Genomic DNA, 12500 nt, shown 5'->3' on the forward strand with positions numbered 1-12500 from the left:
GGAAATAAAGAAGAACCTACCAATTATAGACCAGTCTCTCTAACAAGTACAATAGCAAAAATTTGTGAAAGAATTATCAAAAGTAGATGGGTAAAATACTTGGAAAAAAACAACGTACTAAATCCAAGGCAATTTGGATTCAGACAAGGTCGGTCATGCGTCACCAATTTAATATGTTTCTATTCAAGGCTAATAGATATAATACAAGAAAGAGATGGATGGGCTGATTGTGCATTTCTAGACCTAAAAAAAGCTTTTGACAAAGTACCACATAAGAAGTTGCTTAAGAAATTAGAATATGAAGGAGGAATACAAGGTAAATTGCTAAATTGGATGGAAGACTTTTTGCAAGAAAGAAAAATGAGAGTAGTGATAAGAGATCAGCACTCAAAATGGAATGAAGTAATAAGCGGTGTCCCGCAGGGAACAGTTCTGGCCCCAATAATGTTTGCTATATATATTAATGATATGGATGAAGGAATTGAAAGCTATATGAGCTTCTTTGCAGATGATGCAAAACTACTGAAAAGAGTGAAAACTGAAAAAGATTGTGAATCACTACAGAGGGATCTAAATAAAGTACAAGAATGGAGTAGGAAGTGGGAGATGGAGTTCAATACAAAAAAGTGTAGTATAATGGAATTTGGAAAAAGCAAAAACAGAATAGCAGGATCATATAATTTGGGAGAAGAAGGAATAAAAAAAGTAGAAAATGAGAAGGACCTGGGAGTCATTGTTATGAATAATATGTCACCTGAGAAACATATAAATAAGATTTTTGGAGAAACTTATAATTTAATAAGAACAATCAAAGTGGCATTTACATACCTGGATGAAGAAATGGTGAGGAAAATCCTAATCACCCTGATAAGACCAAGATTGGAATATGCAGCAACGATATGGTCACCAAGTACAAAAAAAATGTATAAAAAAACTTGAAAGGATACAAAGAGCAATTACAAAACTGGCACCAACACTCTCAAAACTATCATATGAAAGACTACAAAAACTTAAACTACAGACACTAGAGCAAAGAAGAGAGAGAGGAGATTTGATAGCTATTTACAGAATCATGAAAGGCATAGAAATTACTGATAGAGAGAATCTGATAAAATGGGATGACAGAAATACAAGAGGACACGGAAAGAAAATAAAAAAAGACAGCTATAGAAGAGATTTTAAAAAGAACAGCTTTCCTCACAGAGCAATAGACAGTTGGAACAAGTTAGATGAGAAAGTGGTGTGTGCAAAAACAATACATGAATTTAAAAATAGTTTAGATAAAATGAGATATGAAGACGGGACCCCACGAGCATAGCTCCCCTTCCCGTAAAATACAACTAGGTAAATACAACTAGGTAAATACACCAATGTTTTTCCCCCCTTACAAGGGAGGTATCTTGGCACCTCCTGGATGACGGGTCATCCCTGCATTTCACCCATTGCCTTTGGTCAGAAGCAATGCAGCAAGACACAGCACATCCACAGCAAGTCCGCTTCATTTAATCAGCAACCCTCTCCTCTTCCCTCATGCAGAAAAAGAGAAGATGGGGAGAAATCTCTTCGGGCTGCGTCAAAATATCATTCACACATACTCCCTCACTCCCAAAACCCCCACCCACTACCTTCCATGCATCACATCATCATCCATACACAACCATTCTCCACTCACCCCTATCATTTGTCCTCTCCCTTCCTTAACAGATGTTCCCCTCTATACCAATGCCCCTTTTACCCCATCCATCCATCTCATCCTTGGTTGCCCCCTCATGTTCACTCCTTCCACCTCTGCCTTCCACACCTCTTTTACAAATCTTTCTTCACTCATTCTTTCCACATGTCCAAACCATCCCAATACTCTTTCATCAATCCTATCTCCCAACTCCCTTTCCACCCCTGCTCTCCTCCTCATTTTCTTGTTTCTCACTCTATCCAGCCTAGTAACCCCCTACTATATTTTTCAGGCATTTCATCTCAAATACATTTGAATTCTTCCTCTCTTTTGTTCAACATTTCTGCCCCATATAGTGCTGTTGGCACAATCACTCCTTCATACAATCTACTCTTAGCATCCATTCCCAGATGTCCATTTCTCATTACACTTTTAATCCCTCGACATTTACTTGCTTCTCTCAATCTAAATTCTACCTCTACCTTCATTCTGCCCTTTCCCACCACATTCACACCCAAGTATCTAAAGCTACCCACTTCCTCATGATTCCCGTCAAGCTGGGCATTCAGATAGTGACAAAACTATGGCTACGGTTCGCAAGAAATATTATTAGCCTAGAATGTGTTTTTTAGGAATGTCCCCTTAGGGGCTACAGAGAGCAGGATGCCTAGTCCTATCCCTTTCCCTTTTTTTGTCTCCTCTTATGGCTCAAGTGGGAACCCTCAGCATTTCTCTATGAAGAAAGATTTCCTCTATCACAGACAAAATGATGTGTGGCTCTGGTCTGTAGGGGTGCCCCATATAGACCCTAAAGTATCAGCTGCATGCTACCGAGCAGCTTTTAACTCCACAATAACATACAGCCAATACCCCAGACAACAGGGACTAAGATAAACAAATAAATATATAAATAAACAAATAAAAAAATAACAAGAAAATAAATTTGGAGCAAGATAGTGGACAATATTGCAGCAGACAACATGAAACAGCTTATATTCACAAGAGAACAGACCAATGCCATGAAAAAGCTCATGAATAACAGGGTTACATGCCCAAATTCAGACCCTCTCTTATATGAAAAAGTAATTAACAACTGAATATACAAATGTGGATCCACAATGTGGTTGTGTGGGTGGATGGTAGTGGGTCATTTTTTTTTTTTTTTTGTGGACAATGTACAATTACGTAAACAGGGAAAAGAAAGGAAGAACAAAAGTAAACAGTGTATTATAAAGTTTACAAGAGACAAGAGAAACCTGAGGCAATATGCTAGTTATTTTTGGCCATGGTAACAATGGCAATAATGAGCAAAACTATATGGGCCAGAAATATATCTGAACAAGTCCAACACAAGTCCAACTAAAACAACAAAAAGTAAAGCTAATTTCATGTTAGTAAATGAAAACAACAGTGTTAGCAAGGTTACTGTTAAAATAATGCAACTATAAAGCGTGTAAATGGTTTGTGTATATTTTGCAAGCTTTTTATCTACACATACAGCTTATCAATACTTACCTCAAATGGACCAAGAACTGGAGTGGGTCCCTCACTATGTTTCCTATAAATCATTTAAGCAATATCAGACATTAATACATTTTCATGTATCTTAACTATAAAATATATCAATGTTTTCAAAAGCCAATGCAAAATGGAGACACGTACAATTGTGTATCACCTACTCCAGCTTCTTGCAATTCTTGATAATAGCGATTATAATACTGCTGTTTTATTTTTGGGTCCAATCTTTTCCAGGCCTCCGTGGCTTTGTTAAGAACATTCTGGGTACAACACAACGACTGTTAACTTCAACTTCATAAATCTTACAAAATAGCATATTCACAAATCAACATTTCACAAATTTGTACAACTTCAATGAAACTACTTACACCCTGTCCTTTGCAGCTATTCTTAGCACAAAATTCTTTCAAGAATCGCCCATAAGGTTTTGCAATTCTTTGCCGACGTCTCTTCAAATTTTTCAACTCTACTTCTGCTTCCATTAGTAGCATGCTAAGGGGTCTGAAATAAGTAAGTGCCTTGTAAACACCCTTCTTAATCAGACCAACAACAAATATCTACAAATGTTGGTCCTGCAAGAGACCAGAAAGAATCATCTCCCTAACACCAGGGTACCTACAAATGGAGATCCTGAAAGAATGACGCCTGAGGAAATCATTTTCCTGAGACCCATTTTCAAAATCCATGAACATCCTTACCTCCATCTGGAAATGCTGTTTAAGGAGTTTCAGTCTATGGATCAGGCCCAAGATTTCTCTATCAATTTCAGTTTTATTTTCTTAACCTTCTCACATAAAGAACAATAACAGGCACCTGCTCTCCCTTCCCCTCCTCCTATCACAAGAAAATTAAACATACACACACATACATACCAACAGACTTTTCCCCTTTAAAAGGGAGGTAGCCAAAATCAAAAGGCATAATTCCACTCCCACCCACTCCACTCCAATTCACCACCCCTCCCTCTTTTCCTCTTTTGTTGGCTCCTCCTGGATGACAGGTCATCCTTGTATCTCGCCCAGTGCCCTCGGTCAGAAGCAATGCACCAAGACACAGCACATCCACAGCAAGGCCACTTCATTTAATCAGCAATCACCCCTCTCTGTCCCCTCATGCAGAAAAATACCAACCTATCATCTCCATACTCCACCTGATTCTCTCAGATTCCAGCCCATTTGAGAAATCCCTTCAATAACAATTAAGAACCACATTGGCATCATGACCGTATTCAGGTCATCACCCAGCAGTGAAACTACCTAAGAGAATATAATTAAAACTGTCCCATATGCAATCACCACAAAAAAGACACAAAACCCCTTACCCAACACTAATACACTCTTGGCTTACCCAAACAACAGTTTTCCCAAGTGATTTCTAGGCAAATCCAGTGGCTATTGCCAGTTCCCACAGAGGCCTGGGACAACATACTGATTCAATAGGAGGTTGACCATTTAATCTGACTACTGGATGCCTATCAAGATTCATGATATTCGGGGGTAAGAACATCTCTAAGGTCTTCCATGGGGATGCATATATTCTGTATTGCGTCAGTCACAATTCCACCCGAACAAGGTATATCCGTGTGCTTGGTTTTTTGTTGTGTTGTGGTGCTGGGGTATTATTAGGTCATCTGTACAACCTTTGCTTGAACAGAGAACTTTGATATTATGTTCTGGGTTGGTTTGAACAAGTTAAACAGCAATGGTAATAGCAAATACTCCTATAGGCCCCTTGTACAATCTTTTGAACTCTAAACAGATGGTTGCTAATCTTTTGGTCCATGGTATATAGTTGCACTTTGATACTCTGCAAGCTAAGAGGTTAGTCATCTCTTTCTTATCATTACTGTGGGCCAGGATGGTTAGTACAAGATAGTCAAAAGGGTGTTATTAGATTATGTAATGATACCCATAAGGAAGATTAGAGTACTCTGGGCACAAATGTGTTCACAGGAGAGGCCAATGGCTCATTGTCATTTTGATCATTACCTGGTTGTATAATAAGATTCCAACCATCTGAAAAGGAGCCCACATATTTCCCATATTAAAACCTGACAATCCAACTGAAAACCTTGCACCCTACAGACTGATCACATTATTATCCACCATAACTGAACTGATGAACACATTAGTACCATAAAGAAATATCTATCTATATACCAAGGACATTTTTTTTCCTTACCACCACCCTTTCCTCCCTCTCATCTTAGCTCCTCATGGATGACAGGTCATCCCTGCATCCTGCCTACTGCCCTGGGTCAGAAGCAAGCAGCAAGACACAGCACATCCACTGCATGGCTGCTTAACTTAATCAACAACCCCCTTCTCTGTCCCCTCACACAGAAAAATTGAAGCCATGTCAAATATCATTCACACACAACCATCCCTGTATCCCCCACCCACTGCCCTGGGTCTGAAGCAATGTAGCAAGACACAGTACATCTACAGCAAGACCACTTCATTTCATTGGTAGCTCCCCTCCACCTGCCATCCCCTCATGCAGCAAAGACAAGACTGGGAGAAATCCCTTCAGGCTGCATCAAAACATCATTCACACATAATCACTCCCTACCCCTCCATCCCCTTCCTTCCTTGCATCACATTATCATCTATACACATTCTCCCCTCAACTGTATCTCCTGCCTTCTCCCTTCCTTACTCAACAGACATTTCCCTCTTGCTCAACACCCATTTCACTCCAGCCATTTATCTCATTCTCATTGACCCCCTAAATTTATTCCATCCACCTTTGCTGTCCACACATCTTTTGGCAATCATTCTTCACTCATTCTTTCCATGTGTCCAAACCATCCCAATACTACTTCATCAACCTTATCTCCCATCTCCTTTTCCACTCCCACTCTCCTCTTCACCTTCTCATTTCCCACTCTATCCAACCTTGTAATCCCTACCATTTTTCCAGACATTATATCTCAAAGACATTTAAAACTTTCCTTCTTAAATCGTAAGTTGAGTCTCTGACCCATTCAGTACTGTCAGCATAATTACATACATACATATACCAAAGGCTTTTTCTCCATTGTAAGGGAGGTAGTCAAAAAAACAAAGGCATAAAATCCATTCCCACCTATTCCATCCCTAACAGTCTCCACTCCCTTCCACCCTCTTCCCTACCTCTTATCTTGGCACCTCCTGGATGATGGGTCATCCCTGCATCTTGTCCACTGCCCTGGGTCAGAAGCAGTGTCACAAGACAAAACACATCCACAGCAAGGCCGCTTCATATAATCTCATCTTTGCATCCATTCCCAAATGCCCATTTCTCATGACACTTTTTAATGCCCTAAGGTATTGACTTGCTTCTCTGAGTCTACAATTTACCTCCACATCCACTCCTCCGTTTCCTGCCACATGTGACCCCAAATATCTAAAGCTATCCAATTCTTCCAGCATTAAATCTCATAAACCAGGAGGTATTTATATTCAAACACAAGTACTTCAGATTCCACAAAACAACACATGAATACACAAAATCAGCATTATCTGAACTATTTTCTTGAAAATTCACAATGTGCACATAAAATACAAGAAAAACTAACTTGAGTAGTACAAGGAATCCCATGATTTCTTTCCATTTTTCCTCACACTCAGCAGCACTATGGGTGAAGTTCATGGAGACAGTTCCCCAATCAATTTTCTTCAGGGTTAAGCGATGACTCTTTATGTCATTTATTGGAACTTGCTCCTTCATGGTTTCCACGAGTTTAACTTCATCATCATATGTCCACTCTGAAATAGGAATAAAATTTCACGAGCTACTATTCATCAAGTTCATTATATGTACTTTTCAGAGTCAGTTCAAGGGGAGGGGGAGGAATCTATTTTACATGACAGGCTGGTTAATGATTCCTTTTAAGGGGCACCATGTTTTTGGAAATCCATGGCCTCAGTGCCAATGTCTGAGAAGCATTTCTTCAGCACTACAAAAAATATATGCAAGTACACAGGTAATCATAAAATTATAAAAATTCTCCATCCACATTATTGGTGTGAATGTCCGAGCAAGAAAACATCAGGTGACTGAAAGGCGAGCTTACCATTTGGCAATAAGCTAGGATCATCCAATGGTTCTTCCTCATTATTATTCTCCATTTCAACTTTGGTAACAACATAATCTTTCCGCTCTTTCTTGTGTAGGGATTCAGTTTTGCTTCCATAACCTTCCCTACCATCAGACTCCCTTGATTTCTCCCTCTTACGCTTCTTGTGCTCCTTTGAATGACTACTACTGGATCCCTTGAAATTAAATAAACAAAGTATTACGATGCACTATCTACATCTACTTTTTTATAATAATTACAAATTTGTATGCGACATGTTCATGCAATCAAATGAGGGAAAATGTGTGTGAATCACTAAAGTTGGAGAAGAATGCTATTATGACTACCTGCTCCATGAGGGGAATATACCAGGGGTGGAGTAACAGTATTGCTATGAAAGAAATATGGTATAATTTTCATATTTCAAGAAGTGAATGGATCAAGTATTAAAAATGTGAATGTCCCTCTCTCATGTCTTGCCATCTTGCTTTGCAGGCAAGCTGGTAGATATATAAAGGAGTACTCTCACACATCAAGATTTTTTACATATGTAATAGAACTAGTATTAGATTTGGGAATGGTGACAGTGAGTGGTTTGAGGTAAAGGTGGGGTGTGTGTCAGGTATGTCATGTTGCCATGGCTGTTCATTGTGTACATGGATGGGGTGGTACGAGAGGTAAATGTAAGGGTGATGTACAAGGGATTGGAAATGATCAGAGAGAGTGGAAGGAAGTAGAAGGTGAGCCAGTTGTTGTTTGCTGATGACATTGTATGGGGCAGACAATCAGATACAAAAATTTATCCTATCTTACTACACTTTCATGCCAGATGGTATAACTTCTTATTCTGGATTTCAGTAAGTTATTGTATTCATCTCCACTACACCCCTTCAGTTGCACACAAGCCAACAAAGTCCATATTTTTCATTTGACCTTGGGTGTAAAGAGACCTGGCAGATAAGGTTGATCAAAAAGTGCCCAAATGATTTGAACATATGGAAAGAATGTGTGAAGACTAGCTTATTGCAGAAAGCACAAGTGAATGCAGTTAATTTCAGGGAAAGCCATAAGGTGGGTGGGCCGAGTGAGGGGGGTGTTGAATGCAAGTTGAATATAAAGGAACAAGTATAAAAAATAAATAAAAGTGAATGGAGAGTGATTGTACATGAACCAGGAAATGCAGCAGCATGAAAAAACTTTTCTTGTCTACTCATAAATTTCTCGAGTGAATTTTTTTTTCCACCAGCTTCAACTGTGTCAGACTGTCCTTGTGCTGCATTATCTTTGACTCGAGCACTGTGGCATGGGATGAGGGATGAGTGCAATTTAGACAAGTGTAGAATGGGTGCAGAACGAGTATAGGGTGGGTGTTTGCTTTCACTAAGCCAAACTCCTTATATGGGAAAGCATTTTGATATGTATGTATAAGTGTATACATTTGTGTGTGTGTGTATACGTGTGTGTATACATGTGCGTGTGTGTGTGCGCGCGTGTGTGTGCATGTGTAAGAATTTTTCTTTTGTAATCTATGGAACACCAACTAAACAAAATGGCTTACCTCTCTCCTGCCATCTTCATGTCTATCCTTTTTACTTTTATGGTTTAAGCTCCCATCTACATTAAAAGAATACAAGGTTAAAAATGGCTATCCAAAAAGATTACATATGAAAGCAAAAATCAGAAAATTTATATCAAAATATTCCACCTGGAAACACACACTGCCTATTAGACGGGACACCACGAGCATAGCTCCCCTTCCCACAAGATAAAACAAGGTAAATACATCTAGGTTGTTGTTTGCTGATGACACTGCACTTGTAGCAGGATCAGAGGAGGGATTGAGGAAGTTAGTGACAGAGTTTGAGAAGGCGTGTGAAAGAAGGAAGCTGAAGATAAATGTGGGCAAAAGTAAGGTGATGAGATGTACAAGGGGAGAGAGTGACAGCAGGCTGGAAGTGAGCATTAAGGGCGAGAGACTGGAAGTGGATAGTTTTAGATACTTGGGTGCAAATGTGGAAGGAAAGGGAGGAGTGGAAGTGGAGGTGGAGGTAGAATGTAGATTGAGACAAGCAAGTAAATGCCTTGGTGGATTAAAAAGTGTAATGAGAGATAGACATCTGGGAATGGATACTAAGAGGAGGTTATATGAAGGAGTGATTTTGCCAACAGCACTGTATGGGGCAGAAACATGGATCATAAAAGAGGAAGAGATAAGGAGTTTGAATGTGTTTGAGATGAAATGTCTGAGAAGTATGATAGGGGTTACTAAGCTAGATAGAGAAATGAGGAGGTGAGGAGGAGAACAGGGGTGGAAAGGGATCTGGGAGATAGGGTTGATGAAAGAGTATTAGGATGGTTTGGACACATGGAAAGAATGAGTGAAGAAAGATTAGTAAAAGAAGTGTGGAAGGCAGGGGTGGAAGGAGTGAATATGAGGATGAGGATGAGATGGATGGATGGGGTGAAAGGGGCATTACAAAAGAGAGGAATGTCTGTGGAGGAAGGATGGGAGAGGACAGAAGATAGGGAGGAATGGAGAAGGGTTGTGTATGGATGATGCTGTGATGCATGGGGGGGGAGTGGGTGGGAGATGGGGGTTGAAGAAGTATGTATGAGAAAAAATTTGATGCAGCCCGGAGGGATTTCTCCCCCATCTTCTCCTTTTCTGCATGAGGGGACGGAGAGGGGGGATCGCCGAATTTATGAAATGGCCTTGCTGTGGATGTGCTGTGTCTTGCGACACTGCTTCTGACACAGGGCAGTGGACAAGATGCAGGGATGACCCATCATCCAGGTGCCAAGATAAGAGGGAGGGAGGAGGATGGAGGGGAGTGGAATATATAGGAAATGGAATGGGTGGGAGTGGTTTCTATGCCTTTTTCTTTTTGGCTATCCCTGTGTAAGGGGGAAAAAGCCTTTGGTATAAGTATGTATGTATGTAAATACACACACAACGTGTTTTGTCAAGACCAAGTGGAAATGTTGATATTTAATCACAAGGAAAATATAACTTATGATGGAACAAGAAATATTGTGGTAGTACTAGGAAAAAATAAAATGGAAAGGGTGGAAATAGGAGAAGGCAAAGCAAGATAATAAATATGAGGACTGTAACAGAGGAAAAAGTAAATACATTTTACAGTGTCATACATCCAACTAAAGATAAATGTGAAGATGATCCTAAATTGATTTGTAAACAAGTTGAAACACAGAAAAAATACCTACACTAATATTTTAAAGTATAGTATATGAAAAGCTTAAAAAATGCTCAATTAATGAATAAAAGCTAATATTGAACAGTGAATAGCACTTTCAAGAGGGGAGTAATCAGGTGTATTAAAAGTACAAGAGTAGAATATCATGAATGAATAAATTTTAGAAATTATAAAGGCACCAGGGCCAGATGAGATCTCAAGATTTTTCTAAATAAAGACAAAACACACCAAATGATCATGTGTTCAATGAAAGAGGAAAGAATACCACAAAACTGGAAAATGGCAAATGTAGTACCCACCTAAAAGGAGAAAGCAAAAGAACCTATGAATTATAGAAACATAGACTTGACTGCCACAACTGCCACTATGTGACAAAATTGTAAAAGACAGGTGAATGAAATACTTGCAGGAGAAATAAATTTTGGAAGACAACCGATTTAGATTCTGAAGGGGGAAGCTCCTATATAGCAAACCTGTTCATTGTTATTTGAGAGCAATTGATGTGCTAAATGAAAGTTAGATGGACTGTATATCTGGAGCTTGAGAAAGCTTTCAATAAGTCACACAAAAGATTTATGTGGAAGTTGGAAAATGCTGGAGGACTTAAAAGCAGTATACTGGACTGGATGAAGGATTTCCTGCAGGGCAGGCATGCGAGAACAGTAGAAGGATGAGATGATAGATTGGGAAGAAGTGACAACTGGGGTACAACAAAACTAAACACTGACCCCAGTAATGTTTTTAATTTATATCAAAGATCAAAGGGAGGGTCGCCAAATTTATGAAGCAGCCTTGCTGTGGATATGCTGTGTCTTGTGACACTGCTTCTGACCCAGGGCAGTGGACAGGATGCAGAGATGACACGTCATCCAGGAGGTGCCAAGATAAGAGGGAGGGAGGAAGGTGGAGGGGAGTGTGAATGTAGGGAATGGAATGGGTGGGAGTGGTTTCTATGCCTTTTTCTTTTTGGCTACCCCCTGTGTAAGGGGGAAGAAGCCTTTGGTATATGTATGTATCAAAGACATAATGAATGTTAAGGGCACCTGCATCAACTTGTTCATAAATGATGCCAAGATCATGAAAAGTGACATAATAAGGATTCAAAACTGCTGTAGAAGGAACTTGAAAAATCTTATGAATGGAGCCAGAGATGGAAAATAAAATTCAATTCAATGAAATGCAAAATTCCAGAAGGGAGCCAAAAATGAGACCATCATAAGAGCTCTACAATGGGGCTTCAATCAATCATTCAATAAATTTGTTGTTCCAGGTCTCTTTTACATGAGACCCACAGCTCCCAGAAAACTAGCACTGGCCACCAGACTGGCCCACAAGTCACTCATGGAAAAGATAATGTTTTCTGGTGTTTGATATTTTTTGTGTGGTGATTGTATTTGGAGCAATTTGATTCTACAGCCAGGCTTATTCTGTGTTGGACTGTTTTAAAGCTGGAGTGGGAGATAAACTATGCACAAAAGGAGAAAAAAAAAATTTGAGCCTTCAATACACATCTTCAGTATCACTGGAAAAACACAAATAGAATACCCATATCAACTGCCAATAAACATACAATTATATCATATGAGGATATGATGAAAAAATAAATAAAATCTGAGCTGCCCCAGACTGAAATATGTAGTGGTGTGGTCACAATAATAATAATTAATAATAATTAATAATAATTAATAATAATTAATAATAATTAATAATAATAATAATAATAATAATAAACAAAATAGATGGGTGGAGAAAAAAATATATGATAACTGCCTTTAGAATGGAGGAAGGGAGGAGGGATGGAAGAAAAGCATGAAAATTTGAAGAAAAAAAATATATATATATACAAACAGGAATAAATAACATCAAAAGGACAGAGCAAAAAACTGATGCCAGACTGCTTGAAGGACATAAGGAAACATGGTTTTCCATGAAGAAACATCAATTTGTGGAACAAACTGGAAGAAGAAATATTTCACAGATACCATACAAGAATTTAAGGTTAAGTTTGATAAATGGAGACACGTATACATGACCA

General features: G+C 39.1%; 1 protein-coding gene across 4 annotated transcripts in view; it reads right to left on the reverse strand.

The window, feature by feature from the left end:
* Positions 1–12500, reverse strand: part of LOC143024841 (nucleolar transcription factor 1-A-like) — a 38224-nt gene that overhangs the window by 18721 nt on the left and 7003 nt on the right. For 3 of the 4 annotated variants that reach the window (XR_012966310.1, XM_076184121.1, XM_076184119.1), the window contains exons 4-9: positions 8809–8864; positions 7248–7446; positions 6750–6939; positions 3559–3691; positions 3335–3450; positions 3188–3230 (exon numbers count right to left, since the gene is read on the reverse strand). Coding sequence is in view for 3 of the 4 variants with exons in the window: in XM_076184121.1 (XP_076040236.1) it covers positions 3188–3230; positions 3335–3450; positions 3559–3691; positions 6750–6939; positions 7248–7446; positions 8809–8864 (737 nt within the window). In the remaining variant the exon portion in view is untranslated. The remainder of the gene's footprint in view (positions 1–3187; positions 3231–3334; positions 3451–3558; positions 3692–6749; positions 6940–7247; positions 7447–8808; positions 8865–12500) is intronic. The other variant, XM_076184122.1, reaches the window with a different exon arrangement.

The sequence above is a fragment of the Oratosquilla oratoria genome, chromosome 4 (genome assembly GCF_046742065.1).
Source record: "Oratosquilla oratoria isolate Oo_2021 chromosome 4, ASM4674206v1, whole genome shotgun sequence".
Classification (NCBI taxonomy): domain Eukaryota; kingdom Metazoa; phylum Arthropoda; class Malacostraca; order Stomatopoda; family Squillidae; genus Oratosquilla; species Oratosquilla oratoria.